Source organism: Rhinichthys klamathensis, unplaced genomic scaffold (assembly GCF_029890125.1).
Source record: "Rhinichthys klamathensis goyatoka isolate OS25496 unplaced genomic scaffold, OSU_Roscu_1.1 h1tg000899l_1, whole genome shotgun sequence".
Taxonomy (NCBI): domain Eukaryota; kingdom Metazoa; phylum Chordata; class Actinopteri; order Cypriniformes; family Leuciscidae; genus Rhinichthys; species Rhinichthys klamathensis.
Window position 1 is genome coordinate 431,291 of NW_026607247.1, and position 24,661 is coordinate 455,951.

Consider the following 24,661-nt stretch of genomic DNA (forward strand, 5'->3'; position numbering starts at 1 on the left):
TAAAATTGGAATTTCTCTGAAATAAAAAATCTTTGGAGACTTTTGGGATATTGTAAGTACACAACCTGCAGGAAATATATCACACTGTGCAAGGGATTTTTGGATATTTTAATACAAAATTCTTACATATTGTACCTTTAAAAGAGAATAACTTAAGCTACACTGTAACAAAAATAGTGTATATGTGTTATATTTGGCTTCTGTTTTGCAATTTAAATAATAACCATGTTTTTCGCCTCATTAGACAGCATTAGCTTCTGGGTTTTTTTGGATGTTTTGACATGTAAGATGATGGCAGTAATGATGATAATTTCAGCAAAGGGATTCAGTGCATTTAGTTCATTTAATCAAATCATTTTACTCTTTTTACTAATTTAATCAAATCATTTTACTACAGATTAGTGCAAACAGTCAGTTGAAAAGGACCTGGGGAGAACACCCTAAAATATAATAATAATACTGTATGTGCTGAATTCTGCCTAAAAATTGTCATAATTATAAAATTAAAAACGAGGTCCCTTTTTAACTTGTTTTTGTATTGTTCAATTTTGTTGTTCAAAATCATGTCATGCATAATCATGACCAATCAATGTTCACATTATCAATCATTGGTGTCATTCAGATAACTTCTGTACATCCCTAGTAGTAATAATATGTATTATATGTAGCTGTCTTATGTTGTAGTACTTAATATATGAAACAACCCAAAAAATTCATTAACAGTAACATCTTAGCTTTGGGGATTTAAGACAAGTTTGAGGTAATCCTACAATGATTTTAAAGGACATTCTTTTCAGGAATTGAATCTGGCCCATATAGGTTTTACAATTCAAGAAACAATGTTATGTCTTTGTCATTGTTGTGCCGTTAAACCGTTAATTGTAGGGTTATTTGTGACCATTAACACTTTAATACTCAGCTTAGAGTCTAAAGTAGTAATTTATAGAGTTAATTAATGACTGTGATTTAGTTAATTGTCTTGTCATCACTGTTTGTTCTCATTGGGAAACTACTATTTCCAGCAGTAAGTGAAGGTGATCCATAGCAGTTCCTGCATCGATTAATCCATGGGAGTCAATACCAAGCTTTGTTGTCAATAAATCAGCTCTATTGTCGTTCAATCTAAGTTTCATATCAAGGACCTGAGAGCTTTCACAGAAAGGAGCAGCGGCATTTTTAAAAGGATTTTTACCACCTTCTCACCTTTGAGTGACAAACAGTACAACCAAGCATTGTTTTTCTTTGTCTTTTACAAAGATCTCTCTAGCTCCATATGTGCTGCTGCTCTCAGATGGAAATTGAGCATCTATAGTAATTCCTAATGTTGCTTGGTGACACCTTTTATATATATCATTTTATTTTATTATTTTTTGAAAAGTACAGTTCTACTATGCACATTAGTTGTGGCCTGGCCCTGATTTCTATCCTAACAGAACCTGATGTGTAAATAATATTGTTTGATGACTAAAAGTTTAAATTACAGTCATTATTCTGAGTCCTTAATCAGGTTTACCAATGTGTCAATCATTATGTGGCAAAGACTGTCTAGTGTCACTTTCTCATTATCATTAGTGGATCTGATTCCCCTTGAGGGAGGCTGAGTCTTGCTATTAAGTCAGTCTATTGTCAGTTGCATATGAAAATGAATAATTATGGTGACATACAGTATTATGAGTTTTACAGTATGAACTACACAGAAATCAACAAGTGAATTAGTAACCTTTATTTAGAGACACACACTATTGTTCATTTTGTGGAGCCTGTATCTAAAATCTTACTATTGGCTCTAAGTAAACTTATAGTGACCTTTGTTATACACAGCAACACTAGAAAAGTCTTTTTGTCAGTCATGATATGGCAGAGACTGTCTAGTAGTGTAACTTTCTCATTATCATTAATGGATCTGATCCCACTTGAGGTATGTTGAGTCTTGCTCGTGGAACAACAGCAAGAAAGAATCCACACCAGCACCCGTTTTTTTTTTCTCAGTACATTGACATTTATGCATTTAGTAGACACTTTTATTCAAAGACACTTGCATAAATTATGCAGCACTGGCCATGAGCACCCAGCATCCATGACATAATTCAGATAGATGACTTAAGAAGGCCAGATTATTCTTAAAGATTCCAGCCATTCCAGTCATTGTCTGTTTTCTCCTTTAACATCTGAGAAACAGAACAGACGTTCCCAGGCACAGCTTTTACCCACAGGCAATAACAATTTAACCTCACTGCTATAATTTAATTACAGAAAGAATCTTTCCAAAAACCTGCTTTTGAGTGTTCATGTATGACAGTTTTTTCTATTCTGTCCAAGAGTATTATTTACCTTAAGTTAACAACATGTATTTTTATGCATCTTTTTTTTTGTAATTTATTTCTGTCTAAATCTTGATTGTCAAAAACTGCTGGTGTAAAGAAAAGTGATGTGACACCAAGTATGGTGTCCTATACTCTGAATTAGTGCTCTGCATTTCACCCATCCAAGTGCACATGCACAGCAGTGAGTAGTGAACACACACACACACAGTTTTTTTTTTTTTTTTTTTGCTGCAGCGCCCGGGAGCGATTGGGGGTTAGGTGCCTTGCTCAAGGGCACCTCAGAGTAATGGGTAATGAGAGTGGTAGAGAGTGCTCTTTCTTCATTCACTCCCCCCACCTACATTTCCTGCCAGCACTGAGACTTGAACTTGCGACCGGGTTACAAGTCCGACTCTCTAACCAATAGGCCACAACTGCCTCTATAGATTGTTGTGGAGGTGATTTACATAATTTTGTATGTTTAATAGACTCAGAAGTGGCTGGAGAAGGTTGAACGCTTCCTTCTGCTCATTGCAGTGCTACATAATATCTGCATTATCATGTTTCATCTGCAGCTGGCCATGCTTTTATCACTCAAATTGACAAAAAGCAAAAGAGATTGCATCCTTAGATCCAATTTAAATAATTTTAAAAAGCAAATACAAGCTGAAACATGATGTGCTTTCTTAGAGGATTGGGCAATTATTTGGCGTGTGTACTATAGAATTTTATATACATGCAGGGACAATCTTACATTTTCTAAATTGAAATTATAGTCTGTATTATATCTCCCACATTACTCCCTGAAGCCTTGACAATAAAGACAAAAATGGCACACATTGTTTGGCATTGCAAGAAGTTCAGCTTCACTAGGACACTGCTCAGTTTGACCATCTTCTGTTTGTAAACCTTACAGTGAAAGCTGGCAGAGTTTATCCCAACTTCTTACATGGGTTCTTAAAATCCTTTTTAATCTTTTGAGTTCTGTAATAGAAAACTTGAAAACCGTTTTAAATCCTATGTGAATGTGAACTATTGTTGGCAGTGGCATCGGTACAGTACATTTGGAGGCATGTTAACTAGCTTATACATTTATTCATTCTGAAGTAATTCCTTTCTCAGATTTATTACCAAATCATTACATGCTGGTAGGTTGTACATCATACTTTAGTATAGTTTAATGTTCATGTAGTTTAATGTTCATATTCCATGCATACAACTGAACTAGGGAAATTTGGTCAAAAGGTTAGTTGTCAAAGATAATATGCTACTAAAGTACAATTTAATATAGGAGTTAATTCTTTAATCTGATGTTAATCTGATTTTAGATTGTAAATACAGACAGGAGGTGCCAGATGGGTTTGTATCGAGCTCCTTTTTCTGTAATGTCACTCTTTGTAAACAGATATTTGTGTGTTGTGCTTGAAAACTGTGACATATCTGGAACAGACCTCTATGATGACTGGTGTCTTGCAGAAGGATAAGGCCTGTAAGTATTATAAAATAGCAAGCCACCTTGTCCTTCTCCAGAAAGAGAAGCTGCTGTGGAAATGAGCTGTAATCTCCAGCGCACAGCAGATTTACCCTGTGCCAGCTGCACATTACCCTCAGACCTTCATCAGCAGCTCTTCTAAAGCTAAAGGGTGACAGGGTGAAAACCGCTCTTAATGTAAAGCTGTGTGTGTGTTTTCTGGCTGTACTGTATGTGTGTGCGCTCAGGATTAAACCTCACAGAGTAAAGGAAAGAGATTAAATACTTTTATACTGCATACTCTGTATTCTTTTGTATATATGGTTTGGGGCGGCAGTGGCTCAGTGGTTCATGTAGGTTGTCTACAAACCGGAAGGTTGGTGGTTCAATCCCCGGTTCCACCTGACCAAGTGTCGATGTGTCCATGAGCAAGACACCTAACCCCAGCTGCTCCCGACGAGCTGGATGGCGCCTTGCATGGCTGACACCGCCGTCGGTGTATGAATGGGTGAATGTGAGGCAAAATGTAAAGCGCTTTGGTGGCCATTGGGTCTGTGAAAGTGCTATATAAATGCAGTCCATTCACCATATGGTTATTTATTATTTGGAGTTATACAGTATATATAATGTAAGGTAAAATGGCAATTTGCTTTTGTACACATTTAAAACATTTTACATAGTTTATATATATTTGGTTGCCAGTTGCCGCTCGCATCAAATTCAAGTCACTGACTTTTGCCTACAGAACAACCACTGGCTCTGCTCCCTTTTACCTAAACTCATTACTTCAGACTTACGTGCCATCCAGAAACTTGCACTCTGCAAGTGAACGCTGTCTTGTGGTGCCATCTCATAGCGGCACTAAATCTCTTTCTCTGGCCTTTTTCTGGTCTGTTCCATGCAAGGGGGTAATCCTTCGACCGCAAGTTGAAGCCGGCCGGGTGCCGCCATCTTGTAGCAGAACTTCACTTGCGTTAGCATTTCCATTGACTCCCATTCATTTTGGCGTCACTTTGACAGCGAATAACTTTACATCTGAGGCGTTTAAAGACTCCATTTGTCCATTATTTATTTCTAAAGAAACACGACAATGTATAAAGGGCTCCATTACCTTCTATGTTACATTATGGCCCCGTAGAAACAGATTTTGTAAAAATAGGCTAACGATTGCATCATAACCACTCGACTCTCTGTCGCGCTGTACAGAAATTACCATACAGACAGGAGGAGAAGCTCGCAGGCATTTGGGGGGAGGTCCCGTCAAGGGAGAAGCCCATAGATAATGAGTCCATAAAAGCAACGGAATACTTACTCCTGCTCACTCACGCCAAAGAACTCTTTGCTCAAGTTCCCCGTCTCTGCAAGATTAACGTTGGCAGTTTTCACGCACAGCTACTAGAAGATTGACGTCTGTCAGACAGGTTGCTCACGTCATCAAGCTTAGTTTGAGTCGGTTTGAGTCTGTGCGTCAGGAACGGAAGTGCTCAAAAATCGCTAAAAATGGGCTTCAACTGTCTCAACTGAGTTCCAATGAGATGGCTCTGTCCACTTCTTATACTGTCTATGGTTCCATGCTGGTGGAATGACCTGCCCAACTCAACCAGAGCTGCTGAGTCCGTGGCCATTTTCAAGAAACGGCTGAAGACGCATCTTTTTCGGCAACACATGATTCATTAATACTAACACTTTATCTTCTATTCTAATCTATTATCTTAAAAAAAAAAGATTAGGTTAAACTGGGAAGGGTCATAGCACTTGCATATTGTTGTCCTATTGTTAGTTTAACTGCTTCTATTGTTCTCATTTGTAAGTCGCTTTGGATAAAAGCGTCTGCTAAATGAATAAATGTAAAATATAAAAATATGTTTCAGCATGCCATTTTATACTGCATTTTATTTTAAAAAAAATTTAAACAATTAAAAATGAAAAGTAAACATATTTTATAATTGTAATATATATTTATATGAACAATACAAATCAGTTATTAATTCATTTGAAGTCCATTGTCCAAGTTGCATTGTGGGACACAATTACAGTGTGCTCTGCACATTTTGTCATATGTACAGTATTCTGGTGTTCCATGCGCACACAACCAAATTAGCATATTGTGCACAATATAGGACTACATACTGCACAAAAAGTACTTGGTATGGTAATATGCTGTTTGAAACATTCCCACAGATTCCTCTGTCAGCAGTCACACGACACACGGCTCACACATACGCACGTATGCGCAGGATCAGCCAGTGTGTGTGCGCATGTGTGTCTGTTACGGCTAATGGAAAGAGAGAAAAGAAGAAGCTCTTGAAATGGACTATTCAATTGAACTGTCTCAGTGGTTAATCTGGCACCCAGCACAACAATGAACAGAGAAGCAGGAGAGACCTTTTTAATGCATAATAATTACTGTTTAAACCTGGAATTAGGTCATAGAAGACACTCGTTTAGTTAACATAACTAAACTTCTTTCTACAGTGCCCTAAAGTGACCCCTTTGCCTCCACACACGATGTTTTCTATCTACGTATGTTATTGTTGAGTCATGAGAAGGTTAATGTGTTCAGTCTTTGAACAGTTTGCTGACGGCTGCTCTGCTCTCTGCTGAGGAGGAACAAACACAGTCAAATCAATCTCACCCTTGCCCTGCTCCGCTGCTCTGAACGAGGTTGCCATGTCCTCGTCTCTCACACGCACTATGCCACGTCTTTTCTCCCCAAACGTTCTTTCTTGTGTCAGAGATTAGCTGCAGCGTCTTTATCTTATAAACATGCATTTTCTAAATTCATCTTGTTATTTGTATGACGTAATAAATGTGACTCTGAGTAGCTGCCTTATTGCGTCCGTGTTGCATGATTCTGTCATAACCTCAGCTCAGCATCTGCAACTCTGCTCTGATGCGATTTCTCCAGATTTATGTGACTTCTGTCACTGGAAGGGAGCCATTGTGTGTGTGAAAATGTGTGTGTGGGAGTGTGTCCACACATGCCAATGAACCTAATTATGGCAGCTGTGAAATCATGCAGAGTGAACACTTGGGAATCCAAACTATTTATCATTTATTTTTAGCACGTCCTTTCCACTAGCAAATGTTTATAGCCTATATCAGGCACACTAAGTCATTTTATGTTAGCATTGCTTATTTTTCTACTTAAATACATAACCAATATGGTGGTCTTAGACTCTACCTATGGAAATAGATGCAGGTCAGGATCAGATAAAAGCAAAAGTTTTCGGTACACAAAGGAATGACTTGGAAGAAGGAAATGGATGGTCTTGAAAGAGCCAAGTCAATGTCCGGATCTCAATTCAATTGAAATATTTTTGGGGGGGAAACCCTCTACTACTCCAACAAGCGTTTGTGATTCTTACGCATTTGGTTTATCTTCACAAATTAACACAACCTATGAATTTTGAAGCCTAAATACAACCACCAAGAGTAACAAGCTAAATTAAGGCTATAAACAAACTACCCCCTCGACCCAACTTCAACGTCACCGCTGCTAAGCTTCCAACGACTCTATCAATCTTTATTCAAAATCGACAAGTTGGACTGTTTGAGTTAAGATTTTGCCAGAGAACAAGTGTAAATACAACAAAGCCGTAAAAGTGAACTAGTGTGCAGATGAGTTCAGTTGTTCTGCGTGATGCCGTTTAATGTCCCTGATAACCTCTGTAGTTCCATTTAGACACTTGTCAACCACTGCCTTAAAGGAGAACTCCGGCGCAAAATGAACCTTTGGTCTAATTACACATTGTTACCTAGTCAACCGTTATCTATGATTTGTTTTCATGATTATCGAATGTAAATAGTTTTATCTCTAAAAACAGTTTAACCTATAACGCTAGTATAACGCTAGTATATAGGGCATAGAGTAATGACAAATAAAAATCGCTTGTTAATACCACTAACAAGGCTCAAAATAGCCCCACATTAACACGGTAGCATAATGAGGGTCCCTACCTTCGGCGTTCGTAGATCGACTGGTAGAGACTGTTTTTCAAAGATGGCTTCTGCCTGTACACGCGAAGTTGACTGTATGTATAAAATATCTTCTTATTAAACTGTCTGGACACTGGCAAAGTTCTCAATGCTTCGGTTTGAAGGTAGGGACCCTCATTATGCTACCGTGCTAGTGTGGGGCTATTTTGAGCCTTGTTAGTGGTATTAACAAGCGATTTTTATTTGTCATTACTCTATGCCCTATATACTAGCGTTATACTAGCATTATAGGCTAAACTGTTTTTAGAGATAAAACTATTTACATTCGATAATCATGAAAACGAATCTCAGATAACGGTTGACTAGGTAACAATGTGTAATTAGACCAAAGGTTCATTTTGCGCCGGAGTTCTCCTTTAAAACATATAAAAGCTTAAAAAGTCACGAGTGGGCTATTACTGATGTGTTGTATGTAGATTAAAACATGGAAATATCTTGAACTTGTTTAGGGTTTTTAGGAAAGCTAAAGATTTTTTTTGAGAAAAAAAAAAGATTTTAAAGTTGAATTCATTGTTATTTGTTTCATTTATATAACCAATCAGTTCTGTGCAGATACAAATTCAGTATCAATATTCCCACACACTGTATGTTGAAAACAGACTAATCTTTTCATGAGCTGTACTTTTCAGAGCACTTTATTTGTCAAAAGTACTTGTTTATTTTTTGTGTGAAGCATTACTTATAAGACTTTAAATTAAAGTTGTGTGTTTGTGCTACAGTCCTAACCCTACAACTTATCCACAGATGAGTTTTGCCAGTTCAGAACTTCTGTTCTCTAGTTTGACTTGATTACAAAACATGTTTGTATCTGAAAATTTCAGGTTTCTTAAAAGGTAATATATTTTTGTGTAGTCACTATCTGTCCACCATCTAGTGTGTGTGTGTGTTTTGATTTAGTATGGCAGTGCTTTGTTTGCATATGTGACTATGGTAATATCGACCATCGGGGCCTCAGCCACCTGTAAAATCAGCATTAATTAATGAGGGAAATTAGGAGGAGCTGTGCCCTCGACTCATTAATGAGAACAGCTGGAAAACACATTGTGCTCTGGGGATTTGTTTCTGTTTTTAAAAGGTTTAGTGTAAGGAAATAATGAAAATTACTTCTATTCTGACTCTCTCTCTCTGTGTGTGTTTCTGTCTGTGTAGATGACTCGGCGGACGAGGAACCCACGTCTCAGTCAGACCACAGTGAGATCCAGGGCACTCTCAAGACTCTGGCCAGTAAGTTGGATGACTTGAGCACATGCAATGACCTGATAGCCAAGCACGGAGCGGCACTGCAGCGTTCTTTGAGTGAGCTCGAGACCTTGCGTGTGCCTCTGGAGGGAGGAGAGAAAATCAAGGCTGTCAATGAGAGAGCCACCCTCTTTCGCATCACCTCCAATGCTATGATCAATGTAAGTACAGAACTAACTTTCTGTTACCACCACAGAATATCAGTTGGGTCAGGTTTTAATTACTGCTATTTTGTTCATTTCTGTTTAAAATTAATCTTAATTCAACTGTTCAAAGGTTTGGGGCCAGAAATAACACATTAAATTGATAAAAAAAGTAAAAAAAAAAGTGTGTTCAATCATCGGGACAGTGTTTTCCTCAGTCCCTATTGCCATGGTCAGTATGATTGAGCAATGTTCAGAAAGAGTGGGAAGAAAGATTGTGGTTCATTTATCAAAATGGACAAATTGAAACCTAATCCAGTATTAGCTCTCTTACCCTAACATACTTCATCATACAGACCCATGTGTGTGTGTGAAACCAGCCCCAGAACAGCAGTTTTACTTTGAATCCTTTCCAGAGAAAATCCTAATCTGTGCTCAAATTTCATATTCAATGTGGCTCTAAAGTCAAACGTAGTTGCAAAAACCTGGATCGAAGATTGTTTTTCTTTCTTTTTTGTGTAATCAATGAAGGTAGAACTGGCTTCCACTGCTGTGATCAATACAAGTCTAGGAATAGCTCTCACTTTTATGGATGTCCTTTGTGTCTTTGATTTCCTAAATCAAATTTTGGATTGGTATCACTACTCTCAGTTATGGAAATCAATATTGAAGGTTATTTCGTCTTGTGTGTTCCCATTTCAACTTTGATGAACTTTACTGAACTCACCAGTCTGTGCCAAGCTTACACTTGAAAAAGTCTCTTATGCTCACCATGGCTACATTTATTTGATCAGTAATACAGTAAAAACAGTAATATTGTGAAATATTATTAGAATTTAAAATATATTTTATATCATATATTTTATAATTAATATATTATAAATATATTAAATGTATTTTAAAATGTAATTTATTCCTGTAATGGCAAAGCTGAATTTTCAGCAGACATTACTGTAGTGTCACATGATCCTTCAGAAATCATTATAATATGCTGATTGATTTTGAAAACGGTTGTGCTGCTTAATATTTTTGTGAAAACTGACAAAAAAAATTAGAAACAATTTTTTTAACTAGAAAGATAAAGATAACAGAATTTATTTGAAATAAATCTTTTTTTAACATTATAAATGTCTTTACAGTCACTTTTGATCGATTTAATTCATCCTTGCTGAATACAAATATTATTTATAAATCTTACTGACCCCAAACTTTAGAAAAGGTAGTGTAGGTGAATGAAATTTCATGCTATTTATGTTGATTCTGTGGGTTCCGCAAAAGGATTTTGAACAAATAATTCATAATCGTGATTGTTGGTATACCACTTTAGTCTTCACAGCCAGACTTTTGTGTCAGCATTTTCTGAAAAAGTGAGTTTGGTCATTTCCATGCTCATTAGTTTGCTTCACAAAAGCCATAGGTAAGAAGTAGCTACACCGTCGGAAAACTGATATAGAGCAAATTATCTGAACAGGTACACCAATTTAACAGTCTTTAGATTTGTGTTCAATTATGATTCTATACAATTCTTGATGCATTGTTTTGTAAGAACCATTATAAGAATCTAATAGTTCCATTTCCTCACTTCTTGGTTTTAGTATCAACCATTAGCCCTGCAGACAGCAGTCAAGACCTGAGGGTTTGAGGTGATGCAACAGACAAACATGCTATAACACATTCATTAGTGAGATCTCTGTGTAATCAGCTGTGAAGACTCTTCTTTTGTTCATCTTTGAAATGATTAATAGCCAGCTGAACAGAACTACACATGCATAATGAAAAGTGCTGAACAGCATTGTGGATCCAGCTCATTAAAGCACTTGGACAGGCCGAGGCACAGTACTTTTAATGAGAGGCAGAGGGAAACCATTATTTTCGGTGTGTGTGTGTGTGAGGTGTGAAGGATAAACAGATGATCTTATTTTTAATAATACACGTATATTACATCTATTTGAAACAAGGAGAGAGAAAAAAGGGTCTTTTCTCTTTTTGTCACTCTTTGAATGACACTCTTTGAACATCACAGGTTATACACTACTCCTCAAAAATTTGGGGTTGGTAAGATTTTTCATGTTTTTGAATTTATGCTCAACAAGGCTGCATTTATTTGATAAAAAATACAGTAAAAAAAAGTGTGCTAAAGTGATTAGGGTGAATACAGGAAAAATGGGACACTTTCTGATCGTTTGTTCTCGTTATTAAAATATGATTAATAATAATTATTATTATTATTATGATAGACCTTCTTAATGAAAGACATTTACATATAAAAACCTTGTCTCGCTTAACTTGTATTCACCCCTACTGAAACTGAGAGAAAGCAGCTGTGTGAATCTGTTGGTGCAGTGGCCCTAAAAACTAATTGGACACTTAAATCACATTTAAAAAATCTCAGAAACTCTTTGCAATATCACACCAAGTGGCATTCTGAAAATCTATCTAGAGTTGAAAGATTCTGTTGAAATATTATTGAGAATCTCACTGGGTATTTCTCTAAATTCAATGAATCATCTATCAATTTCACACACTGAATCACATGGTTCTCCCTCCCCCTCAACTATTTTTAAGGGCATTTCTTGGATATGAGGATGTACGACACACACATACGTCTCTTTCCTCTAAACTCTTCCTGAAGTCACGAGCAGTCTGGGGCCCAGGGCCTCACTCAGCAAAAAAAAAGTGGAAGTGTTGCTTATGTTAAAGGTGAGGAGCTGTAGTTTCATGAACGTGTTAGGAAGCCTGTCACATGCTGAGTGTAGCACAGAGGATCCTCTATCGCAGCAGAGCTCTGGACGCTCAGTGCTGACAGGAGTCAGGTAAGTGCTGGGGCAGAGTGTGTGGCCAAGAGTGCAAAAGTACTTTAACTATGTTCTGTACAGCATCCAAAATTAGCACTTGCAAAGCGCCAAATTGGCTTGTTAAGTGAATTAAACTTTTGAGTTGGCTGGAAACTTTATTACGGACTAGTTTAAGTCGAAATGTAAGAATGGTTTTCTGACCTTCGCTGATATAAATGATTTGAGCGATTATAGATGTTTGCAAAAATGCGAACAAAGATACAAATAGAAGTCTATTAAAAAAACATATGTTGTGCATCTAGCAACTTTTTACTATCTATCTATCTATCTATCTATCTATCTATCTATCTATCTATCTATCTATCTATCTATCTATCTATCTATCTATCTATCTATCTATCTATCTATCTATCTATCTATCTATCTATCTATCTATCTATCTATCTATCTATCTATCTATCTATCTATCTATCTAAAAAAAAACATAAATCCATGTGGCAACATATAATATTATTCAAATTTATGCCACCAAAATAAAAATGTGAAATCTAAGCTAAATCTAAAATCCCAATGTCTTTTTCTTTGTGTTTTTATGAAGTGCATGGAAATGGAGAATGGTTCATCTGCTGTGAGTGACAAGGGGAAAAAACAGTTATCCCATTGAAAGGACCAAATAGATTTTTTTATAAAAAAAAACACATAATGCAAAATACATTTTCATGGTCAGTTAAAATATTTAGCATTTAAATATGAATTTTATTATGTAATCATTTATAAATGAAGTATTTAAATATATAGAGAGATTCAGACTTCTATCCGAAGCAACTTAAACCGTATAAAGCTATATGTATTTTCATTTTTTGTTAATTGAACCCATGACTTTTGCATTACTTGTCCCAAGCTCTACAGGATCTTATAACTTTCTCGATTTACCTGGCAATGCAGGTGTGGCAAAAGGTGAATTTTGGACATTGATTCTGTGCCTATTTTGTTATAAACCGAGTCACTTATGTGTCTGTGGTTTCTGATCCAGCACACTAGGGTCAGTCAGTTTAGTCATGTCATTGTGCCTCCACAGGAGACAAGGGAGATGAACAAAGAAACAGTGAGAAGAAGAGAGTACAGTCGAGAGATTGCACTGACACTCAGAGGCAGTGGCACTGTTAAAGACGTGATTGGTTGTGACCGCGAGCTGCCTTGATGATTTTGTGGCTGTACTGTAGTCTCAGTTATTAACATGATTGATGAGCTGTGATGAGAGAGATGCTCTCGCAGATACTGAGTTTGGTTACAAGAGGTATTTTTAGTGAAACCTATGTGTGATGAGGGTTATTCTTCTTAATATTTGTAGGGGGAAAAGTTGCTAGGTTGTTTCAGTGCTTATATGAAACTATCGGAACAAAATCATTTAATTGAGACGGATAATTACACTATATTGTCTTCTTCAGAGCTTTACAGATATAATTATACTTAAATGTTTAAGAATTTTGCAACATTGACCGTTTTTTGCCGTTTATTTCTGTAAAGCATGGATGGATTGCCTCAAACATGCATTTTAGTCTGGGACTAGGCTTAAGCCTTGTCTGCTAAACTTTGAAAGCGCAACCTCTGACAAATAACATATTCCTCTGGGTACAATCACGTGACCATGCATGCTATTGACCAAGAGTAACCTCTCTTACATACTTCTACATTGCTCAATACTGCTAGTCAGACTCAACTTAAAAAAAACATGACTCAGCCCATAGACAGTCTGTATGTTTGCGTGTTTCTGAACGTGCACTGGCCATCAGATTAATTCTTTCACTTCTGCTTTCAGCCCATGATCAATTTCAAAAACTCTTTGACATTTCTGTCACGTATAATTCATTATATGTTGTAAGACACGTCATTTGTTGTGAGACATTTCACAGACAATTCAATAAGAACAATAAACAAAAGTCAGTCAGGAGAGAAAAATAGAAGAAATGCAGAGAAAGGGGAAGATGGAGAGAGGAAGGTATTTCCATGATCTCTTCCTGTGGGGATCATTTTTATGAGGGAGACCAGAGCAGTAATGAGGAAACAGGTGAATTCATGTGTGGTGCCTGCAGCAGGAGGACAGATAAGATCCCTGGAGAATTTAGGAACCGGGATTATCGTGATGGAGAAAGTGAGGGAAAACAAAGACAATGAGGATGTGGCGGCAGAATTTGCTCCACACCTCTGGAATCTAACAAAAAAATGGAATATAGACCCTTATACAAAGTTATGTTATAAAACTGTACATGGCGCAGGACCTTAACCCAATCTGCTTGCTGTATTTGTAGCCAAGGAACTTGCTGCTCAACATTCAAATTTTGAACTATTGTTTGCTGTAGCAGTTTGCAGTGCACTTTCACAAAACCTCCACCTTCCCCAGCTCCACCTTTATAGATCTTCTACGGGGGTCATGCATGCATGCTTGTACAGCGGCTGCATGTAAATAAAATCATAGCATAAAATCTTTGACATTAACACCTGCCAAATGCGGGTGGATTTCAGCAGTGGCGTGTAACACAGACACTTTTTAACACAGACACAGCGGGCTTAATTTTACATAATATAAATGTTTCAATTGCAGTCTTTTAAAAGGGCATCTGAAATATCTAGTGTTGTCAAAAATATAGATTTTTCAATACATATCTATACTGAAATATCTGAAACCCTTCCGCAGGATACACAATATCAGCTGCGCGTTCTCACTCTCTAATCTCTCCGACAGCGAGTTGACACACAAACCCGCGTCCCTTTACTCACTCGTTTCATTTGCTCCGGATGAATATTGTTGGTGTTACAGGGCTTGAATTTCGCGCGAGGGATGGCGCATATTGAGCATGATTTCACTCATTCCCGCAGATTTTGTGCTCACACTTAAAGTGCGCACACACAAAGACAAGTATATTGGCTATATAAAACAGGTCTTAAAGGGATGGCAGCCTAATATACTGGTTGCCAAATTATGAGATAATATTAAAAATATCTATATGGCAGTTTTTCCCTATGGTATCGATGTCAAAATTTTGGCCAGTGAAAATGCTGAATGGCTAGTAACTTTGGAAAACCTCTAGCCACAGTGTCTGGTGAGCAAAAAAGTTAATGTCATGATACCGGTTCATGCTTTTTCCGAGGAATGCTCTACTGTTTCAGCTCTATGTTTGGGTCAAAACGAGGTTGATCATGGAGGCAGATCTTTAGGAGCAGAATCAATCCCCTCTGGTTTACATTGCACTTATTTTATTCCTAAATCTTCTGTATTTGTGTCGATGTTTAACCCGTGTCTCATATCTTCCCGTGCAGGCTTGCCGAGATTTCTTGGACCTGGCAGAGAGCCACAGCCGCAGATGGCAGCGAGTACTTCAGCATGAGCGAGAGCAACGCACCCACCTGGAGGAGACCATCGAGCAGCTAGCCAAGCAGCACAACAGCCTGGAACGAGCCTGGAGAGAAGCCCCCACGCACGCCGTCAACACGCCCGATACGCCCACCACTGACACGGGTGAGACGTTGGAGCCTGTGATCATTCAGAACGGAATGAGCTCAGTTATGAGACATGACTTGTGTGGATAACATGATGACTGCTGTAGTGGTACTAAGCTGTGTTTATTTGCTTGTGCAGGAGTGGGTGAAAGGTCCAGGAAAGAGGAAGCGAGTGATGAAGATGAGGATACAGAGTTTTTTGATGCCATGGAGGACTCACCTGCCTTTATAACAGTGACTGCCACGGACCCCTCTCAACACAGGTCAGCTTCATCCCACTCAATCCAAAAATGAAAGAAAGAAAGAAAATCATACAGGCTTTTCCACATCATGAGGGATTTGTATTGTTTGGGTGAACTATCACTATAAGTGTTGTTTTGCCAGGTGGTTTTAAACACGTGACTAAAGGATGATGACACTGATCTAGAGGTCTGCACTCCCACAGGATTCCCATGGGAGCCTAGACTAAATGTCTAAGCGGGTACAGGCGGCATTCATTTAAGTCTTGGGTTAGAGAGAGGCAGAGGCAGTCTGTGAGAAAATGGAGCATTTGAAAAATAGTAGTTTAAAATGTATTTTTATTAACAATGAATTCAAAATACATTTCTTAATCCACCTTCCCACTATCTTTGACAAACTACAGGCTGGAAGTCTCGAAAACCTACTATGCTTTTCTTTCAAACATATTGCCGGTCATTTGTTTTGTGTGGATATATTCATACATTAACTAAGCAGAGGATAACTTCTGCTTCATGAGCAAAGACTGCCACAAAGAGTCGAAATGCAACAATCGTACACGAATTTCAGAGATAGTGTCTTAGGTTCTCTATTCAGTGAGCTGACAACGTGTAGTAATACAATAACCTAACAGGTCTTTTTTCAGCATATTTAAAGTATTGTGAACACCTGTGATGTATGTATTTCTTTCATTTTTGCTCATTAGGGTACGAGAAATCAAATGCGAGAAAATGGTACCTAAATTATGGAATGGATGGGGGCAAAAACTGATCTGCTCCTTGTAAAGGGCTCTTCGCTGACTGCATGATGTGTTAGCAACTCAAGATACCTTTATTCCATCCATCAAACACAATGTCTCTCTCTTTCTTGTCCGTCCAGGCGTTCTCAGAGTAATCTCAGTGGTGCTAGCGGAGGACAGCCCAGTGACTGCAACCAGGAAGACAATGTGAGTGTGACATGAAAAAAGAGCCCAAAACAAAGGTCATATACGGTGGGATTTAAAAGACTACAATGAAAATCTCTGACTACAAATCTAATTTAAAACCCAAATAGTAAGACATTCTGAAATACTAAAACAAATGTACTTGTCACCTGGGTGAAATTTATTTTGGAAAATGGGGGTGACAAAGAAGAGTGCCTTACAAACATTCCAATAAACTATCACACGGTGACACAATAGCCTATATTACACTCCTTTTTCATCATGAAAATGTTTAAATTATGTGCCGAATCATATTTATATTGTTAGTAAGATGCTTACAGCAATTTGTAAGTGTACAGCTTAGTTGCTAGATGGTGCTGTCATTGCGCTCTACACACAGCACAAGGAAGTTTGATTTTATGTTTTTAATTGAATTGATTTATTTTAACAAAATTTGATGAGTTGTCATACTGAGAGAGAGAGAGAGAGAGAGAGAGAGAGAGAGAGAGAGAGAGAGAGAGAGAGAGAGAGAGAGAGAGAGAGAGAGAGAGAGAGAGAGAGAGAGATTTCAGGCCCTGGTAACTCAAGTTGTTATGCTTATATTTTGTAATGAAAAGTTTTTATTAAGCTAATGTTAATTAGAATAATTTTCATTATTGGCCTCAGACACTTTATTTCATGTGGAGTAGGGATTCAGTAGACTCGGGGGACGTTTACACGACAACGATGTATTAAAGGTACAATATGTAAGAATTTTGTAATAAAATATCCAAAAATCCCTTGCACAGTGTGATATATTTCCTACAGTTGTGTACTTACAATATCCCAAAAGTCTCCAAAGATTTTTTATTTCAATGAAATTCCAATTTTAAATAAGTGGCCGTCCCGGAAAAAAATGTCGCATGTCAATGACGCAATATCCGCGCTATCCTCGGTTTCCGTTCATACTGCCATAGCATGACGTAACCATGGCGACAGACGTGGACAACTGCGTAGTGCGTAACGTTTAGCGGCACGCAGTTCTTGTTTCTTTCAAACATAGACCATGGCAAGCAGACTTTGGGACAAACAAGGAGAACTAAAATGAGGATCAATATCAGCATGGCGTTTTTGAGATGCCGAGAGCTCCACGTCCGCGAATAACTTGGACTTGACAGAGCTTCACGAGTCACGACTTGACAGCTTTATTAGACAGGTGAGCAAATGGACATAAAACAAATCAATGTTATATAACGTTAGTTCAACATGATGAAATGTTAGAATATGGTCAGTATGTTTTTCTAATGTTGATCTAGCTTACTGCTAGTTTCGTATAGCAAACGAACTAACGCGTAGCATAACATTATAACTTTCAACACACATTTAAATGCCGTTTAGTGTGATAGTGTAACGTTAGACTAAGTGAAGCAGCGCTGCGTTACCTCACAAGTTTAATTCGTCTAATAAACTGACCTGTGTGAGTAATCCAGCACTTGCGGGTAGTTCGGTAGAATTAAATGTCCTTATTCCTTTATATCCGCGGGACTCGCGTGTGATATCTGTCTCTTTAGCAATCGTGACCTGCTTCATACCACTGTAATGTTAAAAAACATGAATGTTTGCACTCATCCATAAACATTATTAGATCCATCAGCTTGACAGCAAGTCCCATCATTCAGCTCATCACTGCGTCATCAACCTACGCCTTTGTTATTGTTGGAAACTGCGCCCTCTCGTGGCGAAAAAAAACTACATATTGTGCCTTTAAAACGGATATTTTTTTTCCTTTTTGTGTGTGTACATGTGTGTTTGTGTGTGTACAGATGACAACGTTGTCAAAACGATCCCTGTTTACACGGATCCACAAAAACGACTAAAATGCTGTATTATGCTGCCAGGCCAGTAGTTGGCGATGCCACTTTGTAAAAAAAAAACACTACGCGCCTCTAGACTGAACACGTAATACGCATGTGCATGTCGTCACTGTTTTCACAAATTCTTTTGTAGTTTACATGGAGATAATAACGGTATCGGTTTCAAAAACGTGCACTTTAAAGTCCCGGTTTCAAAAGTTTGCATTTTCAGGCCCCCAAAACGCATAAAAAGTTTTGTTTTTAGTTGAAAACGGTGTAGTGTAAACAGCCCCTCAGTGTGACTGTGAGTGTTTCCTCAGGCGGTCTGTGTTCATCACGGGCTCTCACAGCTGTTGTTCGTCTCAATTAACCGACTCTTAATTAACTGATATCTCCTCCTCTCTTTTCTTCTCTCTCTTGGTGACTCACTTTCTGAGACAGATGGAGCATCAGTCAGTGTTTATGTTCCTCAAGGGCAATGCGGCCCATCAAATAATGTCTTTCAACACAAACACATTACACATTTCTGATGTTTTTTTAATGCAAACACTCTTGTCTCTCTGTCTTCTTCTTTTTTTTTTAGTGTTCTGTGTGCAGTAATGACTTTTCAGGGAAAGAGTTGCAGCCTCACAGGAAGAGGCGGACCCAAATCCCAGAGAAGCCCAACTATTCGCTCAATCTGTGGAGCATCATGAAGAATTGCATTGGCAAAGAGCTCTCTAAGATCCCAATGCCTGTAAGTTGCATACACATACTGAATCAGATACTTTCCTTTGTGTATATGTTTTTTAAACAATTTGACATCATTTGTGATATCACACATATTGAAGAAATGTTCCTAAATGCAAGATTAGAATCAGTGCATTGCAGATCATTGAGAACATTAGGAAGTGTCCAGATGACATACTTTTTGTACTAAAATTACCATTCAAAAGTTGAAAATAAATAAATAAATGCTTTTATTAATATAAAGTGACAGTAAAGATTTCTCATTTAAATAAATGATGTTATTTTGAACTTTCTATTCATCAAAAATTCTGAAAAAAATGTAACACATTTCCACACACACAAAAAAAAAGGTTAAGCAGCTCAACTGTTTTCAACATTGATAATAATAAGGAATGGTACTTGTTTTCTGAAGGATCATGTGACACTGAAGACTGGAGTAATGGCTGCTGAAAATTCAGCTTTGCCAGCATATGAATCAAGTACTTTTCAAAATATATAGAAATATAGAAATCCGTTATTTTAAATTGTAATAATATCTCACAATATTACAGATTTTACTGTATTTTCGATCAAATAAATGCAGCCTTGGTGAGCATATGAGACTTATTTTAAAAACATTTAAAAATCTTAACAGCCCCAAACTTTTAAACGTCAGTGTGTTTTTTTTACGCTAATATTGCCTACAACCCCTTGCACTATGGAAGAGACGTTTTAAATGAATACATTTACAAAAAAACGTACAAAGCTAAAGCTACCTCAACTTTAAATATACAAATCTTTAGGGAAAGTGATTCAAATTTAGGTAGATGCAAACATGTCAAAGGGATCTGTGGTATTAAGACACAATTTCGTGACAGTAGCATCTCCCTGGCTTGAAGAATGTGAATTGGGACACAGCCAAGGTCTCTTTCTGTCTCTCTCTGTGTCCAGGTGAACTTCAACGAGCCCCTGTCGATGCTGCAGCGCTTGACGGAGGATTTGGAGTACTACGAGCTGCTGGATAAGGCGGCGCGCTGTGAGAACTCTCTGGAGCAGATGTGTCTGGTCGCAGCCTTCTCTGTCTCCTCATACTCCACCACAGTGCATCGGACGGCCAAGCCCTTCAACCCTCTTCTGGGAGAGACCTACGAACTGGACCGCCTAGAGGAATTCGGCTACCGTTCCATTTGTGAGCAGGTCAGTGTTTGAGTCAAAGGGTCTGTAATATACGGGGAAAGCTATTTGTTAGCATTTACATTAATCTCAGTTGCAGTTATTTGGGTAGTACAGGACATACGTGTTCAAAAGTTTGGGGTTGGTAAGCTTTTTGAATGTTTTTGAAAGAAGTCTCTTATGCTCACCAAGGCTGCATTTATTTGATCAAAAATACAATGAAAACAGTAATATTACATGAAATATTATTACAAATTTAAAATAACTGTCTATTTTAATGTATTTTAAAATATAATTTATTCCTGTGATGGCAAATCTGAATTTTCAGCAGCCATTACTCCAGTCTTCAGTGTCACATGATCCTTAAAAAATCATTCTGCTGATCCATTTTGAAAACAGTTGTGCTGCTTAATTTTTTTGTGGAAAACGTGATACATATTTCTTTCAGGATTCTTGATGAATTGAAAGTTCAAAAGAACAGAAATTATTTAAAATAGATCTGTTTTGTTACAAAAGTATTTACTGTCAGATTTGATTAATTTAATGCATCCTTGCTGAATAAAAGTATTAATTTCTTTAAAAAAAAAAAAAAAAAAACCTGACCCCAAACTTAGTTTGAATGCTGTCTTCGGTTGATAAATGCAAAAAGGAACATCAAAGTCAATCATGGTATCATGAAAATTACATTTACATTTCATTGGGTTTATTCATTTAGCTGACACTTTCATTCAAAGCAGCATATAAATGAGGAATTTACCAATGAGAGAAGAAATGAGGAATTTATCCTTAAGGAGCCAACAGTGTCACAGCAGTAATTTTCATCTCACCGTCAACCATCACTGGAGATGCTTCTCATGCAAGGTTTAGTGTGTTGAGAGTAGTGATGGCTGTGAGAATACCAGAATCACCCATAGAAAGTCCACAAATGTCTGAATGAATAAAGAGACAGCGCCCCTTAGTGGTGTATTTTATTTACAGCTGGGCTGATATTTACCTATAATCTCTTAGGTCAGTCATCATCCGCCGGCAGCCGCTCATCATGTGATGTCACAGCGAGGCTGGACCCTGTGGCAGGAAATCACCATCGCTAGCAAGTTCCGTGGCAAATACCTCTCCATCATGCCTCTGGGTAAGTCTTACTTCACTTTTCTTCATACAAACAAATTTACACACGTACAAGGTTCTTTCACATAAGTACCCCAAAATTCACACACATTGTTTGTTGATTTAATTTAATGTCACACTCTTATATGACTTGTATGTCATATTGTTAGAATGATGAATTATGAACTTCCAATCTGCTCTGTGTTGTATCCTTGTCAGGATCCTTGTCATCCTTATTTGGATTAGCAGACACACTCACACATACATTGACTTTCTCTCTAATCAGGTGCGATCCACCTGCACTTTCATGCGAGTGGAAACCACTACGTGTGGCGTAAAGTCACCTCCACCGTCCACAACATCATCGTGGGCAAACTGTGGATCGATCAGGTTGAACTTCTGACATTATTAAACAATCACATTTTGGATAACAGATGTTTATGTTGTTTATTTCAAATGTTTAAAGCCTAGCAATGTCAAGGAGAACTTTAGTTTGACTTTTTTGTATTTTTCTAATAAAGTGGTTCTCAGTTTTTTGTGATGTCCTCTTCTGAAACTACTAAAACTGACAAAAAAACCATTTGGCAATTGAACAATGCAGCCAATGAAGTTTTTGATTGTAAAACATTTTTTTGGCTTTAAGACACTTTTCTGTTCAATAACAAAAACTTTATTGAGGATAACACATGACCCCCATATTTTGAGAACCACTGGGAAGTCTTTCTCTCTTTTGATCTAATTTTTTCTTTTAGTCAGGAGATATTGATATAGTCAACCACACGACCAAAGAGACCTGTCAGCTCAAGTTCTCTCCCTACAGTTACTTTTCAAGGGAAGTCCCACGAAAGGTACGTTTTGGACTTAAATTGTCTACCCCGGGGGTGTCCAATCCTGCTCCTGAAGAGCCACTGTCCTGCAGAGTCCAGCTCCAATCCAAGTTAAACACACCTGAACCAGATCATCAAGGTCTTACTAGGCATACCAGACACTTTTAGGCAAGTTGGAGCTAAACTCTGCAGGACAGTTTCTAGGACCAAGTTTGGACACCCATGGTCTACCCTGTCCTTTGTACTGTCCCTCTCCCTGTGATTAATATTTGAGTTTTACTGAGAGCCGATAAGAACCAGTTTGAATTTAGCTAAATCATCTTTCTATCCTGCTTTTCTATCCTACTCTCTCAATCTCTTCAAGCTTCTGTAGTTCAACCCCAGAGCTTGTTACCCTTGTTCTCCTTGTTCTCCCACTGTAAGGTCACAGGGGTGGTGATGGACAGTGACGGCCAGGCCCACTACATCCTGTCAGGCACATGGGACGATAAGATGGAGAGTGCCAAGATCGTGCAGAGCAGCCGAGGAAGCAGCAGCTCTGAGGGCAAACAGAAGACGGTCTATCAGACTCTTACCCCCAAACTGCTGTGGAAGAAATACCCTCTACCGTAAGACACGTCAAATAATGCATGACACAGTCAAGAGGGCAAAATGCATGTTCAGTGGGCTGTATAGTATTAATGTCTGGCTTGTAATGCAATTCAATTTCCCATATTAGATCAGTAAATTACTTGCATACTGACCGACAGTCCAAACTACCTACCAATCAACTGAACTAACTACCTGCCTACTGAACAACCAACAACCCTACCTATCGACCAACCTACATATCAAACTAAGTCCTATGGGTAGTAAGTTTGGCAGGTAATTAGTAGTTGCAGTGGAAGCTACTTAACTACTTAAGTGCTAAACTACCTACCGGCAGAACTATCTATCTACCTGCAGAACTAACTACCATCTTCACCACTTACTTACCCACCAGACTAACTACTGAACTAACTAAAGATGTAGTAAGGCCTTGCCCAACAGATTAGATTCTCAGATTTTTTGCATTTGTTTCAATTTGTTTGTCATTTTCCTCTCTCAATCACCATCACACAGAGAGAATGCTGAGAACATGTACCATTTCTCCTCTCTGGCTTTGACCCTGAACGAGGAAGAAGAGGGTGTCTGTTTGACGGACAGCAGGCTGAGGCCAGACCAGCGGCTGATGGAAGCGGGACGCTGGGATGAGGCCAACGCAGAGAAACAAAGGCTAGAGGAGAAGCAGAGAGCAACGAGGAGGAGGAGAGATGCTGAGGCAACCGATGCCATAGATGAAGGTGAGGGGAGGTCAAAGGTCACGCAGGACAGTCACGTCCCTGTGACATTTTGTTGGGTTTCATACCTCAAACACCTATACTATACCATTTAAATACAAATTCCAGTTATCTACCACAACAGTTTAGTCAGAACAGTCCCAGTTGGCTGATCTTAGGCTGTTCCTCTGATGATTTTATTGTTGTTTTGTGTTCCAGGACGAGACTTTGAGTGCTACAGGCCGCTGTGGTTCCAACAGAGGACGGATGAAATGACAGGAGAGACTAGTTTTGTTTATAAGGGGGGTTACTGGGAGGCCAAAGACAGACAGGACTGGAATATGTGTCCTGTGATCTTCTGAACCCACAAAACACTTGACTAACTCTGCAGAGGGGGAATAAACCCTCTACATGGACTTACCTCTTGGGACTGCAGAGGTTGTGGAGACAGGTCGTCAACACTTGCGTGTGTGTTTGAGTGTGTGTGTTCAGTGTGAGTGTGTGTGTTTGCGGCCCAATGACATATATCTTTGCCTGACTCTTAAACGGACTCTGATGTTCATCTCAAAGATGAGTGTGTGGGAGAAATGTGCAGTTGAACTCTTCTAGCCAAGTGCCACCCCAGTTTATCTTCCAAAGCAAATCAGGTTCTTTTTATTCAGAACAACCCTATCACAAATGCACTTTCCTCTCTTCCCAACATCTCTTACAGTGAAGTATAATGCTCTGAGTCTTGTTTAGAATGAGCTCATATCAAAGACACTCCTCCCCCTCCTCTGCTGGCCAGGACAAAACATGAAGAAACTTACATATGGAGGAGAATCAACACAACACATCTGCAACATTTATGTGAATTATCTGATTGTTCACTACTTTAAATTTCTTATCAACAATACCATATTTGGACAAAGGAAACTCTTTTATTTGCATATCCCAGAGAATTACAAGAGGGCTCATTGGGCTCTTTTATTGGACACTCAGCTGAAGACTTTCTCCCGGCTCCGCCCACTTTGCATAGCTAGTGACAGATAAGATTCATGTCATGTCTTCAGTTAGCCAATGAGCTTCAGACAAGCATTAAAAGAGCCCTTGAGTCTGTTGTATTGGGCAGT

At 38.3% G+C, this 24,661-nt stretch overlaps 1 protein-coding gene across 2 annotated transcripts in view; it reads left to right on the plus strand.

The window, feature by feature from the left end:
* osbp2b (oxysterol binding protein 2b) overlaps positions 1-23,935 on the plus strand; it is a 73,988-nt gene extending 50,053 nt beyond the window's left edge. For both annotated transcript variants that reach the window (XM_056244032.1, XM_056244034.1), the window contains 12 exons: positions 8,923-9,173; positions 15,269-15,467; positions 15,588-15,711; positions 16,565-16,631; positions 19,023-19,175; positions 20,099-20,344; positions 21,329-21,449; positions 21,711-21,814; positions 22,177-22,272; positions 22,675-22,859; positions 23,353-23,573; positions 23,769-23,935. In XM_056244032.1, the coding sequence (XP_056100007.1) occupies positions 8,923-9,173; positions 15,269-15,467; positions 15,588-15,711; positions 16,565-16,631; positions 19,023-19,175; positions 20,099-20,344; positions 21,329-21,449; positions 21,711-21,814; positions 22,177-22,272; positions 22,675-22,859; positions 23,353-23,573; positions 23,769-23,911 (1,910 nt within the window). In that variant the 3' untranslated portion in view covers positions 23,912-23,935. The remainder of the gene's footprint in view (positions 1-8,922; positions 9,174-15,268; positions 15,468-15,587; positions 15,712-16,564; positions 16,632-19,022; positions 19,176-20,098; positions 20,345-21,328; positions 21,450-21,710; positions 21,815-22,176; positions 22,273-22,674; positions 22,860-23,352; positions 23,574-23,768) is intronic.
* Positions 23,936-24,661: the final 726 nt, after the last annotated feature.